Here is a 21,254-nt window from a genome sequence, read left to right on the forward strand (position 1 = left end):
ATGAGGAGGATATCAGCGTGATTGGACTCAAGGAAGGGCAGGAAAAATATATGTATTATATCTGATCGTGAAAATCTCTAACAAATTATGTTCTTGATGAAGGCAAAGTCGAAGACTTGATGAAGGCACTTAAATTCGGATCTATAATACTAGTTTAAAACATAAATAAAAACTAATTATATTTCATAAAGCGTATTGTCAATTGTAGGACATGTAACAAATCTTCGCCAAAAGACACATCAAGGCAAGATAGACAAACATATATTATGTATATATATAATTGTTACAACCTTGACACAAACTAATGACACGATTTCGTAAAGTTTATAAACAGGAAGATGCCTAGCATAACTGGGACGATGGAACCCTCGAGCCATAGGTAGCTTAAGGCTGTATAATGTATATGTTCAAAGCAAACCAATGACCTATTATACTAGTAGACGTGGCATACGCCAACATCATTGCACTAAAAAACAGCGTAATTAATACATACCTACTTACTAACGCATTATCACCAATACAGTTGTTCTCTCTTTCACTCTCACGCACGAGACATAATACATGTCTCACTCATGTACTTCGTAATAACAACTGCCGATTAAAATACAAAAAGAACGTCCAGCCACGACGCTGAATGGTGCGTGACTAAGTGAAACTCGGGCACTTAGCTGAGTTTTTTCTTGCCGAAATAGAGAGCGGGTAACGTATCTAGCTCTTTTATATATCATAGAAGCAAACAACACAATTTGACATTTTATAAACAACGAGTTTACGACGTACATAATATTTTAATAAAAAGATAGAGTTAATGGTAGAGCACTTTTAGTTTCATGAAATAATCTTCATAATACTTTTTTTTAATATAGATTTAAACTAAATCAAGTCAATTTAAAGTTTAAAGTTAATTAAATTAAATAGTTTAAAGTTTAAACATTGCTATGTTAACAATGTATGTTTATGAAACAATTTTGTCATAGTAGGTATAACGAAACACTGGGCCGAGAATAATATAAAGTTGTTTCTATGAATGTAATATCAAATACATATAACAAAAACAGTAATTAAATCAGATTAGAAGCAAAAAAACTAGGAATACCAAATTGCGATTACGAGTTTGAGTATTAATTTCCAAATATAATGAAAAAATCATGTTCGTATTATATCCAAGTTTCAAAGTAAAATACTGTTTGACGTATATAAGCGTTATAACTTACAGTTATCAGCTAATGTAATCATATACCTAATGAAATAAATGAAGGCATATCACATAGGTAGCTGTGGACTGCAAGGCATTTTAGTTATAACCATCCCTAGGGCTCAGAGGGCGGGGGTGTAAACAACTGAAAACCACGAGTTAGTACCGACCATAACTTTGAATACAGCGCACGTATTTCCCGTCAAAGAAATAAAAAACGCGGGAAAGTTTAACGTGATTTTCGAATTCATTATGAAAAATGGAATGTGGTCATTGTTTTACATGTAAATAGTACTAATGTTTTATTGTATTTTGAAGAGGATTGTAAAATAGTGCATATGTAAAGGTATGTTTCGTTAAATTGATAATACCTATGATGTTAGTTTTTTTGCACCTTGTCCTTCGCTGTAATGCGAAATACATTTTCTATTTTGTCTGGTTTAGAGAGCCACTAATCGATAACTTGCTTTAATATTATCTACACTGTGATTATTATTTCACGGTACAAAATAAGCGATATTACATCCTACTAATACATATTATAAATGCGAAAGTTTGTGAGGATGTGTGTGTGTGTGTGTTTGTTACTCTTTCACGCAAATTCTACTAAACCGATTACAATTAAATTTAGCACACATATGTATAGAAGGTAACTTGGATTAACGTATATAGTAGGTTTTATCCCGAAAATCTAACGGGAACGGGAACTATACGGGTTTTCTTTTGAAAAACGCGGGCGAAGCCGCGGGTGGAAATCTAGTCTAACATAATAGTTCAGGATCCATCGCCCATTTTTGCAAGTGACTACTATCAAGCTGATTTTCCGTGAGTAGCTTTATTTTGATGAGACGCCCAATAATTTCGTGTACGAAACTCTCGATTGTGGTAGCTAACAGAGATAACAAGGATATTTTTTTTTTACTTGATGGTTCTCAAATATTTATTACGCAATTTGTAGCACAATATGTCTGTTGAATTATATAAACACTAATTAAGTGAAAACAAAAAAAAACAGCTGGTTAGTAAGCATTTATGACCTTCGTTATCAATACACATTGGAAAGGGGGACTCTTTGAACAAACCATAGATTTTGTAGGACAAATATTTTTTCGAATAATTTAGATAATTATCTTGAGATTGAACACAAAAAAAATCAGCTAGTAATAAATATTTGAGAACCATCAAATCAAAAAATTTATCCTTCTTACCTCTGTTATCTCTGTAATCTCATCAAAATAAAGCTACAAACGGAAAATTATTAGCTTGATAGTAGTCACTTGCAAAAATGGGCGATGTATCCTGAACTACATATAAAGTGAATTTTGTCCTTAGTCTGTTTATGAAAGCTTTGCTATAAGTAGCAGGTTCAGATTAATTTAACTTTTATTAGATACACTAATAATTCATAAATATGTATTTCGTTAAATAAGAGTACTTACATTCAATCTTTATAATATAAAAATGAATCCCAAAATGTGTTGGTAAGCGCATAACTTGAGAACGGCTTAACCGATTTCGTTAATTCTTTTTTTATAATATTCCTTGAAGTTCGAGGATGATCTTTATGTAGAGAAAACGTGAATATGTACCACAGGCGAAGCCGGGGCGGACCGCTAGTTATATATAATTACTACTTATAAGTAAACAAACCTTATCGTCTACGTCTGCAAAAAGTCTAATAGAATTTAGGTATTACTTGTATTTAATCTAATCATATCGCCAAAATATCTTTTTTATCGATTGCCGTACGAATCAAATAAAAAACATTGTTTTCATTTAACTATCAAGTATCAACACAGTCTGTATTTGGAAATAAAATATTATTATGATAAATAATTATCATCAATTGATGTTTTTGCTCCAAGGTTAAATTGAGGAAAATATTCACACCAATAAAAAACTGCCTTACCAAACTCATTGTTTGATTTTCTAATTTAAAAATATTAAAATGGAATAGGTGATAATTGTTTAGCGACTTCTTTGTGTTATTACATTGACGTCAAAGTTCAAACAAACATAGAGCATTCAAAATTACGTATTTTAGAAAGAAACGTAGATATAGGTAATAATGTACTTAAAAGTACTAGCTTTCCGCCCGCGGCTTCGCCCGCGTTTTCAGATAAAACCTCGAATAGTTCCCTTTCCCGTGGGATTTCCGGGATAAAACCTATCCTATCTCTCAAGTTGGATCGAACTGCACATGGTGTGCGAATTTTATTATAATCGGTTAAGTGGTTTAGGAGTCCATTGAGGACAAACATTGTGACACGAGATTTATATATATTAAGACTAGCTCTGCCCCGCGGTTTCACCCGCTTGGCTCCACTTCTGTTCGTCTTAGCGTGATGAATATAATATCCTTCCTAGATAAAAGGGCGACACCGAAAGAATTTTTCAAATCAGACCCGTAATTCCTGAGATTAGCGCGTTCAAACAAACAAACTCTTCAGCTTTATAATATTAGTATAGATTTATTCAATTAAATTTCAACCCAAAATGATACTAGTCATTTATTTTAATTGAAGGATTTCAAAATAAATAATATGTTGAAACTTGAAATAGCAAAAATTGATTAGAAATAATTTTACAATCAATTATATTAGATTAGATTGCAGAATATCTTTTATCATAATATATACATATTATTGTTATTAATGATCACTTAATACAAGTGTTTTTTTTTTCTGGAAATATCCGGATTTACATAAATAATTTATAAATAATAATAAAGAGGACAAAGAGTACCTATTCAACAACCTCTTGAAAACTTGAATAGGTTAGGTATATCATAAAATTCATATTTTTATAGGTATACTAGATTTCCGCCAGCTGCAGCGGCTTCGCCCGCGTTTTCAAAGGAAACCCCACATATTTCCCGTTCCCGTGGGATAAAACCTATCCTATGTGTTAGGTAATCCAAGTTACCCTCTATATGTGTGCTAAATTTCATTCTAATCGGTTTAGTAGAATTTGCGTCAAAGAGTAACAAACACACACACATCCTCACAAACTTTCGCATTTATAATATTAGTAGGATAGTAGTTCTATTTCATTATTCTACATCATAATATAATTAAAAAAGACGTGTGGCACTCACGAGGACTGCCGCGGTAAAGCTATTGCATAGCATGCCTTCAAGCCACACCTCCGAGCCCGTCGGAGAGCGCGAGGTTTTTTCGTTACGGAATTTCTCGATTATATGCAATAGCTTAAAAATCATCAACAGCCCTCTTTTAGTAGATATAATACTCGTTTAAGCAAATACATAATATAGAGAACCAGATATAAAATTTGAATAATTAAATTCTGTGCTGGCTATTTACATACCAAAGGAGAATGCCCATGAAAGTATGGACCACAGTATAGTGTTGCGTCAATGCCAGAGTGGTTTTGGAGGGTTCATCGATATTTAAAAGATTTTTACCAATTGATTTTTTTGTGATAAAAACAGGGGTTTTCAAGATATTGAGAAAAATGTGGATTAACCTCGAAACTTGAATAAACCCGATTTAGCTAGGTTTATGTGTGATTTAGGTAGTATTTTATCGTCTGAAGGTTATTTTTCGTTTAACATATTTAATCTATGCGTAGAGCTTATGCTTTGTCTATCTGTTCATCGGCTAGTGCAGGTAGGCACCAGAAATCTTCCGGAACGGATTTCAAGAAAACCTAAATATATATTTAAAAAATGCCAATAGAGTTTTTATTCGGTTTACATATTGTTGTTGTTTGAATCATTTTTTCACTACATATTCGAAGACCTACCAAGCTATGTCATAATAATATTTTTTTATATATATATTTATATTATTTTACTTCACTATCTATGTTAAAACAACCTACAGTGTATAAACAATACCTTACAGAGTGATTTTATGTTAATTGATTGATTTTTTTTGTAATTCAATGAAAACAATAATCGATATTAATACATTTAGCTATTTACCATAGTAAATGTCATAATAGTTACCGCTTGGTTACCGTGGTAACCGGTAATGGATACTAAATCTATGGTAACGGATCTAAACAATTACATGATTTCTTATTAGATTTTACAAAACATTCCCTGATCAAAATATATTTTCCGATAGTAAGAAGGCCTCTAAATTGCCGAGATTTTTTTTTATAGTATTTTTATCTTGATACATGAGAAAAACCTGCACCAAAAATGTAAACGGTAATGGACACTAAATCTATAATAACGGATCTAAACAATTACATGTCTTATTAGATTTTACAAAACATTCCCTGTTCAAAATATATTTTCCGATGGTAAGAAGGCCTCTAAATTGCCGAGATTTTTTTAATAGTATTGTTGTCTTGATGCATGAGAAAAACCAGTACCAAAAATGGGCATTCTCCTTTTAAGCATAATAATATTATATAAATACCAGTTACGCGCAATATCAATCATTTCATACCAATAATATGCCAAACTTTTATATGAAAATTTTAATGTATAGTAACTAGGTAATCATTATATCATAATATTAATGAAATATCTGTTTCCTTCTATTACCCTCATGTTATTAGAAGGGCATAGTAGTTCACTATCTTCAATCTAATACATATGTTTACTACCAACAATCTGTTTAATTAAAATAATGTATTTACGAGCCGTAGTATACGTAACCTACTGCGGTCAAGGTTGCACACACCTGCGAATTTCTCACACAAGCAAACACGTAGTAGGTTAATCAATTTTGTATCATTTATTTCGATAATGTTATATCATATCCATTATCCAGTTATATAAAATTCTGAGGTCGCAATGTTAGTAACCATAGGTACTCCTCCGAATCGGCTCGACCGATTCTCATGAAATTTTGTATGTTTGAAAGATCTGAGAATCGACCAACATCTAGGTGCTGAGATAACTATTAGTATCATTATAAAAAATGTGATTGTTCGAAATCGTGTTGGATATTCGAACACAAATATATTTTTAAATGAAGCTACATTAAGTACACGGTACGTATTTTTTGAAGCTAAAACACATTTTTTTTTATCATCAGGATATTTTGTTCCCACTGCAGGGAGACAGGTTTTCTGTGCGGTTTCAAGCCATAATACACCACACATGTCGTTGAACTTTTGATTCTTGGACATGCCGGTTAATATGCCTAAGAGAACACTCTTGGTGGTTTCCACATGATAATATATTGTATGATGTGTATAAGTAGTTGATACCCTTATATTTTGAATTCATTTTTATCCACGTGTTCCTTTTCTACTTAATGTACCTATTCGTCATACAGACAACGCTTTATCATGACCTGTTTGAACTTTGAATGTTAGATAATATATAGTTAGATATTGTAACTGTTACCAATTTATTTTTCTTGTATTACAAATATGTAGGTAAGTACCTACTTAATTAAAATTTAAAAATTTTATGTTTGTTTATTTATTTATTAAAATAACAACAATCTCGAGTTTATTAGAAACATTTTTAGCTCACGCCCACAAGAATCTGCAAATGCCACAACGCTCTACATTCAAAAAAATTTACTTAACTATATTTATTTATTTTTTACAAATGAATAAATAGTCATCACTATGAAAAGTAGGTACTTGTGAATGGATTATTGAAAATTTTTTTTTTCAAATTTACCAATTTATGTTATTTAACCGCCTCTATAAAGAAAAACATTTCTATCAGACGGAGGCCTAACCCCGTAATGAGTGCTTCATCTCTTTATATTTACATTTCACCCGACAGCTGTTGCATTAGCATATACGGAGTCTGAATACTAAATCTCTTATTTGCTTAGAGAAAACGCGACGGGAATTTCGCTTTTACGCACGAGACTTAAGTATAACAATATTGCTACAGTTTATGGAAAATAATAAATGTTTAAAAACGTAAAAAACCCGCTTAATAGGATATACTTAAAAAAGGGTTTAATAGAATAAACTTATGATATTGTTGTATTGTTACCGATTCGTGATAAGTGTATTGAATTAAAGTCCATTTAAAGTCAGTCAAATCGACTCCAAAGAGTCGGTTGTATACAAACATAAAATATATAAACACGGAGTACAAAATATGTGTAAATAATCAATTTAATTTAAACTTATCAACTGACTATCATATAAAGTGGATTAGTAGCTACGATCAGATAAAATTAAGATAATTAATTATTATTGACATTTTTAATTAGATTAATATTTGATTGGGATCATACAATGCAAAAAACTATAGATACATAATATATTTTAATTGGTTTAAATTCATGTTAATGTTAATTAATAATTACACGCATTTTCACAGCCTTAATCTTTAAAATTAATCTAGTAGATAACGGGATAAAATATATTTTCTCGCTATTAAGGCTTTTTCAGTTCAGTTCCATACACTAACTCATAATTAGTTGATAAACTCACTTCCGTAAACTACTAAACTAAACTAAACTATGTTAACAATGTACTGAGTAATATGATGTTTACTGAGAGCACTCATAACATTCTCCGTAAAGGGAAGTTGAAATTTTAAACCAGCTGTAAACGGCTGCAATTAACAAACCCATCATGAACTGACATTTTATAATTAACTTGTTTGCATTTCACATAGGAACTCGTTAGGCTAGGAACTTATATCCCCCCAACGGTCCAGGCCTTGTCGCGGCGGAGGGGCTCAGTAGCTCAGAGTTATGGCCCTCTGAGTGAAGCGAAATTGGACCAGCGAGGGGCTGAACGGCTGGTCTAGAGTCGGGGAGATTCGACCGGCCCGACGGCCAGGGCTAGGTGTGGCCCAGCGGCCGCTGTGTGCGGCGTGGGATGGCGACCAGAGGTCGTGGCTTGGCGGACCCTGTGTCCGCTAGGCAAAGGTGGCGCTGAACGGCAGTCGGGGTTGCGAGGCCTCGACTGACCCGACAGCAGAGGTCCTGTTTGTGGACCAGAGAGGAGCCGGCTTTTATGCGGCGGTGGATGGCGGCCAGAGGTCGCGGCGCGGCGGGCTCGCTGGTTTTGCAAGCCACGCCGTGCAGCGGAGGGCGGGATCCCGACGCGTCATTGTGATGACGCGCGGAGACTCCTGCAGAGAGGTGTGGGGCGGCGGCCGCTGTAAAACGGCCGTCTGCCAACTCGTAATCCGGTCCGTGGGGCCGGACCGAGGGCCGCCACCTCTGGTGAGGTGGGGGCTGCGAGGTAATCTCTATAAAAGTGCGCCGGAGGGTCCCCCGACGTGTATTTCACACATCGGAGGACCTTCCGGCGTGCACCCTCTGGCCGGACGGTGTTGGGGTCGGGGGTTCGGGGGAACGCGGATGATGGAGCGGGGAAAGATCCATTATCTGCGCGTTGGTGGCGTAAGCCTTCGTTCCAGCAGCCGCCAGCGAGGGGGGTTCTAGTGGTGGGCCTGGAAACGGGCATCTGCTGGGCGGGACACGCGGTAGAGTCGTAACCGTTCCCGCAGTTCCGTCCAAAGCAGCGCGATGGAACAGAGTGGGGTTTTAGTCGGTAAAAATCTGACATAACCACGGCTCCATCCCCGGGAGCCGGGGGTATCTAAGAAGATTTCCCCACTATAAAAAAAAAAAAGGCTAGGAACTTATATAGGTGCTTGTAACTTTTGGGTAAAATAACATATAATATAATAATATAGTAATTTAAATCCTTGTAAAATGAAGTCTCTAACTCTTTAGTATTGCAAATTAATAAGAGAGAGATAAAGGAAGCTATAAAATAAACCGTAACATGGTGCGTTAGGATACATATTGAAATGCTGAATTTATAACCTATAAGTCAGTTTTTACTCAATCAAAGGCATAGTTTACTTGTAGTGTACTGTATAAACTATCGGTTTAAATGTGTGGGTTTGGCGACACTGGTTTTCATACTAATTATGACATTATAGCACTTCTATTTGTTTTTAATGTTCTGTGGCTATAACCATCTCAAATTCTAGTCTGACTCTAATACATTAGTCTGTGCTTATACTATACTCTATGTACCTACACTATATGACTCTTTTAGGAAATTAACTATGAGACGTTTCAATTAATAATTTCCTGATAGCATTTTCCACATATTTTTATCAATAAAATGACAAAACAATATTGAATATACAGCGAGCGAAATCGCAGTCGTTAAAATAAACTGAACAGTAGCATGTTTGAAAGCCAATTACGGACAACAATGTGTGTCAAATTAAAGCGAGTAAATATTATATTCACGGTATTATTTACCGCTTGAGTGTATAATGGCTCATACCCATGTGGTACTTTAAGCCTTATTACCACTAATACAATTACAGATTAATTTTACGTTGAGACAAGAATAAATTATTTGTCATTTTTGTCCCACAGTGTAACTAATACGATAATTTATTGTAAAGTAACATAGACATAATTTAAGCTAGGTATTTCTAGTTGGTTTTCATTCAATTGAATTTGAAGATTAGGCATAAAGAATATTGTGTTTAGGCTTAAAGTTCAGGTTAAAGTCGTCGTTTCGTAAACAAGTTCGGCTGAAGCTTTTGCTGTAACTAAAGTAAATGAACCACACTTTTTCTAAACCCAGGGTAAATCCGATCTTATAAAACAATAAGAATATGGTGGTATGGTTGCTGGTAATATAATGTGAGTAGCCAGGGTAAGAATTTTTGTTAGATACCGTCCTGGATTTACATGTAGAGCTGTCACCTTTTTCTCACAAATAGAAATGATAGACGCTGGTTTCGCTCTATTATGGTTTTAAAATATTATCTACAAAACTTTGACTTGAAAATTCAGCTTCAGGCTCGCAAGTAACTGACAAAATACGTGCTTTAAATATTTTTTTTTATTTTTTATAAATAAATCATTCAAAATAATAAAATATGAAATAGATAAATAGCCTCATCTGCTTTATGCTTCATAAAGTGTTAAAATATACATAACATAAAGGACTCAACACAATATAATATTAGGAATTAGGATTATAAATCAATAATAGTAGGTACCTACATTAGAATTTTTTACTTTGTGAGCATATTAGCACAGGTGCTAATGTATGTATAATATGTAGAGTATGTAAATGTAAGTACCTATTGTGCGTGAGCAAATACTCTCGTATATACAGGGTTAGTTTTCAATGACCAGCCAAAATTAAAAAAAAATCATGCATTCATTTGAAAATGTCTTAAAAATTTCCTAAATCGTAAACACGCGATAATCAATGCACTTGTGTGCGTGCGCGCATCGCCAAATTTATGTGTGTGCTAACTTCTACCTATCTAGGTTGTTGAACTGAATTGTGCTTTTGTAATGTCCACACGTCCGCTCTTAAGTGGCGGACAGGAATGAAATCTAAATAAAAAAAACGTTTTTTTTTTTTTCATTAGATCGAAAATGTTATCGATTCTGAACCATTTCTGAAAATTTGGCCGGTCATTGAAAACTAACCCTGTATTATAGTAGGTATCTGTTTATTCACATTTGGGTATAAGTATATCATTCGTGAATGTCCTTGCGATCGATTATTGTGAAAAATATCTTCTTATAAATGACCTACGTTCATGTTCATTTTTTATTCAGATGATATCATAATTGGTACGTAGCTCGTAGGTACTAGATACAACCTATTAAAACACAGTGATACACCCAGCCTTTCACAAATGTAAATGAACCATTACACAAGTCCGAGTATTAAATTGTCATACCTCTGTAATGCCTATATGGAGTGCGTGGGTGAGACTAATGTTCAATTGACATAAAACGTTACCACGTTTCTGGGTTAACATTATTATCGATGTTCCTGTTAACTGCGTTCAATCAATTTTCAATTAGTTAGCCTACGCACGAGACCGATTTATTGCGAACATTTAGATACTTCGTGCTTGTAGGTATAGGAATGAAAAGGTTAAGAGAGAGAAGTAAGTATACCTTAGTATAGTAGTCCTCTAATCAGAATGTGTAAATTATAAAATCAATCAACTGTGGAATTGAAACAAGAAAAAATATGTGTTATTTAAATAGAGATTTCCATCCGTCTCTAACGCTCGACTTTTTATTTTAGACTGTCTAGGTATACTGAAATACTGATTTTAATTATTTTCATAATTTGCTTTTAAGCTTATCTGCTATCTAATAGGTATAAATTGTAATGCATGGTAAAGTTATAAATAGAATCGTTTTCATCGTTTTGTAAGTAAAAGTAAATATGTTACTTTTCTGCAAACTAAAAAATTAATCTTTTCAAAACAACCTATCCAGTTAAGAATACATAATTTGTGCACCTACAAAAATACAGAAATATCAATATTTTCAGAAAACATGCTACTCATGTGATTGCATGCCAGTGTCTTTATTATCTTTACAAATAAAAGTGGCATGCCTATATACTCCACAAAATATTTTAAGTAATAAACCTAGAACATTGATCAATTATTGATCAATGTTCTAGGTATAATATACAAGTGGGTTCAGACGCTTGCGTTCAAAGTGACGTTCAACGATCACAAGCACACTGCACAGGCACAACAACAACATGTTGTTTGTGCATGCGCCCGTGTGGATGCTCTAAGGTTTGTACCGTTAGCGCACGTGCTGCTAGCCAGGCTGCTTGCCACGGGTCTGAAGTCTGAACATACCATAAGACCGCGTCATAGTAAGACGGCATGATTCAATATTCAACTATACACATAATATTGTGAGCAAAGGAGAGATAATCAACATTTGTGAGCGAAGTGAAGTAAATTCTGGCTAATTAGCTGGCAATTAAATTGTTGGATAATTAATATCCAATCGGCCATATTTAATATTGTCAACAGCCCATTTTCCGACTGATGAAGTTGGATTTACTTACGTCTTTAAGTTTTAAATATTAATTTTACAAAACCATCTGCTCTCAATAGAGTCAAGAATTGGTAGTGAAATACATAATTTATTTGAAAATGATTTCATATGACTTATCATTTACGCAATTCAAAATAAATGATATAACTGCGTCTAAAGCTCAAAAACGATTTCAATTATACATGATAAGGAAAACATATTTGGTCATGTTAAGGATTGCGGGGATGATTAAAGATACAAACTTTGATCATTGAAGCGTGCCTTTATTAATCACACAACAACATGGGGAACCTCTTACATCTTGCAGATTACAGACTATATAAAAACTTCCTTCATAACTGACAGTTGACACAGTGTCACAACCAACGCAGTGTTGCTACATACAATATTATATAAATCATTGTTAATCAACACCTCCCCCCAATGATTTATATCAACATAACTAACATTACCTACAATGAATAAGTAAGAACTAACAATACAATAATTTGTATTAACCAAAACTAACAAACTAAAAATACACAATGCGAACTGAACTTTATTCCAATCCTAATTTAGGTACAAAATAATTATGGGAGATTTTATTTAATGGTTTCGTAAAAATATCAGCAATTTGTTGCTTTGTAGGTATATACATAACACAAATTTCCTTACATTCTATTTTATGTTTAACAAAGTTGTATTTTACATCCACATGTTTCATTCTTTTTTGATCAGGATTACATACAGAAAATATTGTACTTTTATTGTCTTCATATATGGTAGTGGTATTACAATTAACGTCTAACTCATTTAATAATTTCCTAATCCAACAAGCCTCTAGAGTTGCTTCATTGAGGGAGTATAACTCTGCCTCAGTAGTGCTTAAAGCTACAGTGCTTTGTTTTTTGCAACGCCAAATAACACTGTTATCAAATACTTTAAATATATAACCAGTTACAGATTTCCTATCTTTATCTACAGCAAAACTTGCATCAGCATATCCAACTAGTGATTCGGAATTACAATTCTTAGTATATTTTAAATTATAATTAATGGTACCTTTAACATATCTTAAAATCCTTTTCAAGCATTGCCATAACCTTTCTGATGGTCTAGATTGATATCTTGCTAAATATGAAACAGAAGCACACAAATCAGGTCTTGAACCTACTACAGCATACATTAAAGAACCTATACAAGCTCTGCATTTATGCTCTAAAGAGTAATCAATCGTACAATCATCAAGATTAACATTAACTTCCATGGGTGATTCACTAGTATTTGCTTCAGACATACCAAATTTTGTTAATATAGACTCTAAATACTCTTTCTGGTTAATATACAAACAATCACTATCTTGAATAATATTAATACCCAGATATTTTAAATTTTTAGATCCTAGATCTTTCATTTTAAATTCTGTATATAACATTTCTTTAACATTATTTATCCTTAAATTGTCCTCACCCAAAATTAGTAAATCATCCACATACAACAAAATGTAAATACCATCCTTAAAATATAAACAATAATCACTTTCTGCTCTTTGAAATCCTTTACTCTTCATAAAACTATAAAATTTATTATACCAATTTTTTGAAGATTTTTTAAGACCATACAGTGATTTATTCAATTTCAAAACATAATTTTTATCTATATTTATACCAGGTGGGGGCTTTAAGTATACAACATCATCAATTTCACCATGAAGGAAAGCACCTTTAACATCCATTTGATGAATTAAATAGTTCCTTTGAACAGCTAATGATAAAAGAACTCTGAGAGTTTGTAATTTCAAAACAGGAGAATAAATTTCATTAAAGCTACCTTCCTGTTGAAATCCCCTTGCAACTAATCTAGCTTTATATACATCACCCGCCTTTTTTGTAAAAATCCATCTACAATCAATTAACTTAACATCGTTTGGTTTTTCTACAACTTCCCAAGTTTTGTTATCCTCTAAAGATTTAATTTCCTCATTTACCGCTTCATACCACCTATCCTTATCGTCATAAGAATCTATATCATTATACTTTTCTGGAACATTACCATTAGAACAAGACAAAAATGATGCCATTAATATATCACCTAAATCTGAATCATCAGTAACAAAATCTTGTAAATATTTTGGTTTAGTTTTCTTTCTATTTTCCCTAGAATTAACATTATCTATATTCCTTTCTTCAAATTGTAATGATTCTAAATTATTATCAGAAATTAAAATTTTCTCAGTACTATTGGTTTGTGTTTTATCAGGACTACTACTACCAACCTTCTCCTTCCTATCCGAGATAGACTCCGCATCAATACTAACCGTTTCAGGTGACTCTGAACATGTTTCTTCCCTAAACAATACGTTTCGTTCTATGCATATTCTCCTTTTATTATCATCCCATAATCTATATCCCCCTGGAGCATAACCAACCATTTTCAATTTCATACCACGAGGGTCTAACTTCATTCGGAGTTTTTGAGGAATATGGGCATATGCAGATGACCCAAACATTCTGAAATTAGATACATTAGGACGTCTTCCTTCCCACATTTCAAATGGTGTAACATTAAGAGAAGCAGTGGGACTACGATTAGTGACATATACCGCATATCTCAGGGCCTCGCCCCAAAGCTCTTTAGAAAGTTGTGAATCTAACAATAATGCACGCGCCTTTTCAGTCAGAGTACGATTCATTCTCTCAGCTACTCCGTTCATTTCAGGATTATATGCAGCAGTATACTGCAATACTATGCCCTTTTCATCACAAAAAGATTTAAAATTTCTAGAAATATACTCACCACCATTATCTGACTTTAACTTCAATATACCATGACCAAAATGATTACTAGCATAATTATAATACGTCTTGAAATATTCAAAAACTTCAGACTTGTCTCTTAATAAGTAAACTGCAGTGAAATGGGTAAAATCATCTATGAAAGTAACAAAATATTTATATCCGTCCCACGTAGACGGGCTAACAGAACAAACATCGGTATGTACTAGTTCTAAGGGTTTCCTAGCCTTATACATTCTCCCATTAAAAGGAAGGCGTGTAATATTAGCAAGTATGCATGATTCACAATGTTTATTTTCTAAATTTTTTTCTTTCAAATCAGTTAAACCATCAACCATATTTTTATTTACTAAAGTTTTCAAACTACTATAGCTTAAGTGAGAAAATCTTTTATGCCAAATTTCTACTAAATTATCTTTTGTGTCTGATTTTTCACCATAATAACAATCATTAAATATTACTTCAAATTCTACAAAATAAAGGGATCCTAGTCTATGCCCAACCATAAACAATTCATTGGTTTGTGAGAAAACTTTAACTTCCCCTTCATTGAAGATGATCTTTAAACCATGCTTTTCCATTTTGGAAACAGATATTAAATTTTTCCTTAATTGTGGTACATAATACACATCATTTAATATAATATTAACCTTAAAATCACTTAAATAACATTTTATTTTTCCTATACCAACAGCTTCTAAATCAACATCATTTTTGGCAGCTGAAATTTTAATTGGCTTATCCAGTTTACAATAATTAGAGAATAAATTAATGTCATTTACAAGATGAAATGAACTACCTGAGTCTATAACACATTTAAAACTATTCTTATTCTGCTGTTCAGTGTCAGCGCTAAAGGACATAAAACTTACAAATTTGTTACCTTCAGTATTTTCAGTGCCGGTAAGAAATGACTTTCCTCTACCTCTCCCCTGGGTCTGATGACGAGTAGCCTTACTGTCGTCTCGGCCTCCGTTGTACTTCCAGTCGCCACGTCCACGGCTGTGAAGTCTCCAGTCACCAGTCCTGTGTCGTGCCTGCTGAGTGCTCCTACACTGAAATTTTTTGTGTCCGGGGCGTCCACATCCATAACACAAAAAGATTGAAGAATCAAGGGATTTGATCGCTCCTCTGTTTCGTTTTTCCTCTTCTCCAAGCAGTCTGTTTTTCACAAAGTCCATTTTCAATTCCTCCATAGTTTCCAACGCCGTCATAATGCCTTCATAAGATTTCGGCATGGATAGTAGTAAATAGTTAACCTTTTCTTCTTCCGAGAGCTCACTGCCAGCATCCCCGAGTTGTGCAAATAGCTTTTCCATGTCAATAAAATGTTCCATTAAAGGTTTCCGTTCGTCGAATTTCATATCGGATAATTCTCTTCTTATAAATAATTTAGATCGTGTACCTTTCTTCTTAAAGCTGTCTTCCATGCTTTTAATCATTTGATATGCAGATCTGTCTTTCAAGTATTCGAGATGACTGTCGGCGGTTGCCGCTATTATAATAGCCTGGGCTTTAGCTTCCAATTGCTTGTTATTTGTAGATTTACTGAAATCCTCCTTTTCGATCGCCTCTATTGCTCCATTATCCCGCAGGATACTTTTCAATCTAAACTCCCATGCGTTGTAATTGTCCCCCGCGAAAGGGACAATTTGATATTTTTCTTTTGACATTTTGTCCTTTAATATTTATAAATTTACTTTAAAACCGATGGCTTTACTTGGCTGTGTTACTGGGCCCATAACCCTGTTAAGGATTGCGGGGATGATTAAAGATACAAACTTTGATCATTGAAGCGTGCCTTTATTAATCACACAACAACATGGGGAACCTCTTACATCTTGCAGATTACAGACTATATAAAAACTTCCTTCATAACTGACAGTTGACACAGTGTCACAACCAACGCAGTGTTGCTACATACAATATTATATAAATCATTGTTAATCAACAGGTCATTCAAATACTAGAATAATACAATTTACGAAACGAGCAAACCGCAATCTTATCGCCCAGTCAAAACAAACTCAAATAAAATTAATTCCCAATGAGTAACCTATCAGCTGATTATTTTGCAACTTTATTTATTCAGTCAAGACAGTTCAAACATTCGATAAGACTGAAACACCAGAGAGGCTTTTCATGTTTTTCAGTCGGTATTTCTTCACGATCAGTTGCAGTTGTTATACCATGTTATTTTTCTACCTTTGTTCGACATTTATATTGCTTTCCGCTTTTGTTATTTTAAAGAAGATTAAAACGGGACAGAAGGTAAATTGCGTAGAGGTCTCGGTGTGCTTTGAATTCGTAATTTGATATTATTACTGCTAAACGAGTTTCTTTAAAAAATATCCTTGTATTTATATTCAATTTGAGGTACAATAACGTATCTTATCTTTGAGGTTTGTTTAAATTAAACTTAGTCGATTTATGAAACGCTACGAGTTCAGTCCGTAGATACCCACTATTTTCTTTTATGTATTTGCTTGTTAATGTGATTTTAACAAAGTGATGCGAGGTTGTTAATTGGATTCTATTACATAAAATCAATTTACCTACAAAGCGAGAACAATTACCACTAATTAAGTGGAATTAGCAAATTGTCGTAGCACTCGACACTACACCGCATACTAGGTACTGTTTGTAGAGCTACGCAAACTTTATATATGAATGCGTTGTATAAGTAATCTGCTAATTTGCTTATCGTTTCGTGCTGGATAATATTTATTTGTAATGAAATTAAGTATCTTTACTAACTTTACGTTTTTTACGTTGTAAAAATATTTAATATTTTTATAACATGCATTTACATAAAGCTTGTTAAGCTCTATCACTTCCTCGGTGTATTAAAATTGATAGTGTTTTACTTTTATCCTAACACGTAGCCACTAGACTATATACGTCATATATATCTACCTTAGGTACATCTAAAAAACGTTTCGGTAGTTAATTAGGTTCGAAATATTTAATTACTAATAGGTACCTCTAGACTCTACACAATATTTAAATATAATTATGTAATACTAGCTGTGCCCCGCAGTTCCACCCGCATTGCTCCGCTCTTGTTGGCGTGATGATAATATATATTATAACCTGTAACTACTGCCTCGATAAATGGTCTATATAACACCGAAATAATTTTTCAAATCGGACCAGTAGTTCCTGAGATTAGCGCGTTCAAACAAAAAAACAAGCTCTTCAGCATTATAATATTAGTTATAGATAAGCTGCAAATATTAATGGGTACGGTACGCAGGGTACCCTACGCATTATTCAAAGTATATACCTAGCTATAAACCACTTCTATCCCACAGTTTACAATGGGTGGCTGGTTGAGCTACCTATGGTGGGGGGGCGACCCAGACGTTGCTCACCCAGTGTCTGGCCTCACCAAGAGAGAAGTATACGCAGTACAGAAGTCCTGGGCACTTGTGTATGCTGACTCTATGGCTAATGGAACGGAGCTGTTGAAACGGTAATTGCCTTATGTTGATATCGTATGTAGGTAGATTGAAAATCTAGTACTTAATGAGCCCTCTTCACAGTGGGTAGCCAATGGTTGGCCCAACAAATGATCGTCGATGTTTGCCAATTGCCGCCATTACGGCGTTTATGAAACAAACCTCTACTATAACGGCCAGATCGTAGACATTTCAAGTGTTGTAGCGTGAGCTCTACACAATCGGGATTGTGGAAAAATTCTATGCATATATTCCTTATAATAATATTATGTACTTAACTAGATACACTTCGCAAAAAAAGTTCAGCGAAACATGATCACAAATAATATTACACTGAAAATATAACCAAATTATAATAATATGGAAAACCCAATAAAACATTTAATAGGTACCTATACTGTACCGTCGCTATTTCACTTTATGCTAATTCTCCCTTAGAATACAGAATATTATAGGTACTTATACCAACATACTTCTTCACGGTAAAATCATCCACTGAACACCTTCAAGTATCTACACATTAAATTCTAAGCACGAAGCCGCTCCCTTGATCTTCACAAATTCATGACGATATTTTCTTACCTACCTGTATAGCGCAGCGCGGCGTGCTTCAGCCGAAAGATGCCTCAAATATTGAGATGTATAGGTATAAACTTACCACGATTATTTCGTTTCCAGGACTGACTGAATATTATATTTCACTTAAGAAAAACATTTTTCTTCATGGTACAAATACACATGAAAACTGAATCTTTCAGTAGTCTCAAACTTATTATTAAGGAAAATAAATTATCTATTAAAAAGAGCAAAATATTATGAAATAATAATTAAGATAAAACTTTTATGATAACCTTTAATTACGATAACCCACTCAAAGTAAAAATTTACTCGCCTACATTCCAGATTATTCCGATCATATCCAGAAACGAAAGAATTCTTCAAAATGGTCAAAAAATCGTCAGAAGAGGAATATCCTCACAATCCTCAATTCAAGGCGCATGTAGTTAATCTAATGGCTTCATTGAATATGGCAGTAATTAACTTGAACCAGCCAGAGGTTGTGGCGGCCATGATGAATAAGCTCGGCGAGTCGCACGGCAGGAGAAAAATAGAGCAGAGACATTTCCACGTAAGATATAACATTTTTTTGATATTACTATCAACTTTAGAATAGTTATGTATTTTGTTATATGATGTTATATTGTAAAGTTTAAAACGCGAAAGTGTAATATCGCAATTTGTTTAATGCACCATTCCCACGGCTGGTTGCAGAGCTTGACCGACCGTCAGTTACATTATGAAAATATTACAGACCGTTGTTTTATATTACAAAAATTAGGTTCGATTTTTTTAAAGAATATCACAATTCTTTTACTAATATTTATTACATTTTTACAGGATTTAAAAGACGTCATAGTGAAAATGTTCATAGAAGTCTTGAAACTTGACAACGCTACGCTAGGCGCGTGGGGCAAAACGGTTGAATTCTGGTACAAACACATATTTGAGACTCTTGGAACCAAAGGGGAAAGCAGATAACAGAGTTAATACATTTAATTATACATTTTATAAGTCTCGTTATTATATAGCTAGTCTATTACAATTTTATGATATTGTAGGTACGTATGTTCGTAAGTTTTAAATAAATGATATATTAGTGAATTGTGCAGTTGTAGAATTTTCATTTACTCATCGAAGATAACATTGCTATTTTAAACATTTTCTGATTCCTGATGAGATTACAGAAGGGAGAAGGGAAAAGGAAAGGGATAAATAAAACAACAGATTTTTAAATTTTTTTTTATTTTTTTTTACAATTAATCAGATAACATACATATCAAACCAGCCGAAGTATGGCTAAACCCATTTATTATCTAAACTTATGAACAATACAAGAAATTGATACATCTCAAATTTACTTACTTTAAATATATAGATATATTATATATGCATCCACTCTACATAAAATCTACAACCTACTTATTCATAATCTAAGTTTTGCATAAATTCAAAGTAAATATGCCCAAAAGAAATATTGTTGAACTATGAATATACATATAACTTTTTGGCAATTAATTGAGTATCATTTCTGTGCATAGCAAAATTAATTTTCTTTAACATGTAACTTAGATCTTATTTATAAAGAGGCCACAAATATAACATACGTTTCTGTCGTCAGTTCGATTACATAGGGACTTTTGTTAAATATTATTGCCTATATACTATAAACGTTACTCTTATGAAATGTAAGAAAAATATCGTTACGTTTAACTGAATTAGCCTAGCAGTGCTGTGCAGTGAGTCCGGGTGTACGGGCGGGCGCCCGCCGTTGTGCGTACGCGTTGCGCTAACGTACCGGTATCGAACCGCCTCCTACACTCCATACCTACTACACTTAATATAACATATACCAATACAATACCATACAACACTTCACATAATGATCAAAACAACTATTTGTCATCTACATAAAATTTTTTCCAAATGTTTTATATTAAAATATTTCTACTTATCGTAACCTTTACTTAGTTACAGCCAACTTTACAAATAATTGATACATTAGACTCTCAAATAGATCTCTACTAACTATTATTAATGGTAAAAAATAAAGAATAAAATACTTCTAAACATTGCATTTCAATCACATTAGGTTTAGTTATAATTATACAATAATAACATCTTTTTAAAACCCGAACATAAGTATTACAAGAACATTGATATCGTTGAGTTCTGGAATGGAAAATAGCACACTTAAATTCACTAACTGTTACACTTACATAATAATTATTGTTCTCCTGCATTGTTTGTAAAATACATTGCTTTTAGGTAGAGTTTCAGAAAAATAACAATAAAAATATATCAACTATGTTATACGCTGATATAGTCCATGATATATACCTTAATTAAAAATAACTTAAAGAAACGTTAATACAGGTGGGTGTACCAAATAACAGTGCAGTGCGTTCGATAAGTACGGGGGAGGCGATAAATAGTATAATTATAATATATAGGTGAGGTTATCGAATGAGGTAATAGATGAAGGAGC

General features: G+C 33.4%; 1 protein-coding gene across 4 annotated transcripts; it reads left to right on the top strand.

Annotated features, from left to right (window-relative positions):
- Nucleotides 1-1,372: 1,372 nt before the first annotated feature.
- LOC123695444 (globin-like) lies at nucleotides 1,373-19,857 on the top strand. 4 transcript variants are annotated; one of them, XM_045641297.1, is made up of 4 exons: nucleotides 1,373-1,541; nucleotides 18,062-18,222; nucleotides 19,112-19,337; nucleotides 19,607-19,856. In XM_045641297.1, the coding sequence occupies exons 2-4, from the start codon at nucleotides 18,068-18,070 to the stop codon at nucleotides 19,745-19,747; spliced, it is 522 nt and encodes a 173-aa protein (XP_045497253.1). In that variant the 5' UTR covers nucleotides 1,373-1,541; nucleotides 18,062-18,067; the 3' UTR covers nucleotides 19,748-19,856. The 4 variants fall into 4 exon arrangements, with proteins under 4 accessions (XP_045497253.1, XP_045497255.1, XP_045497252.1 ...); XM_045641299.1 differs by lacking the exon at nucleotides 1,373-1,541 and adding an exon at nucleotides 6,693-6,711; XM_045641296.1 differs by lacking the exon at nucleotides 1,373-1,541 and adding an exon at nucleotides 16,915-17,018 and having other exon boundaries at nucleotides 19,607-19,857.
- The last annotated feature ends 1,397 nt before the right edge of the window (nucleotides 19,858-21,254 follow it).

This window comes from Colias croceus, chromosome 11 (assembly GCF_905220415.1).
Source record: "Colias croceus chromosome 11, ilColCroc2.1".
Classification (NCBI taxonomy): Eukaryota; Metazoa; Arthropoda; class Insecta; order Lepidoptera; family Pieridae; genus Colias; species Colias croceus.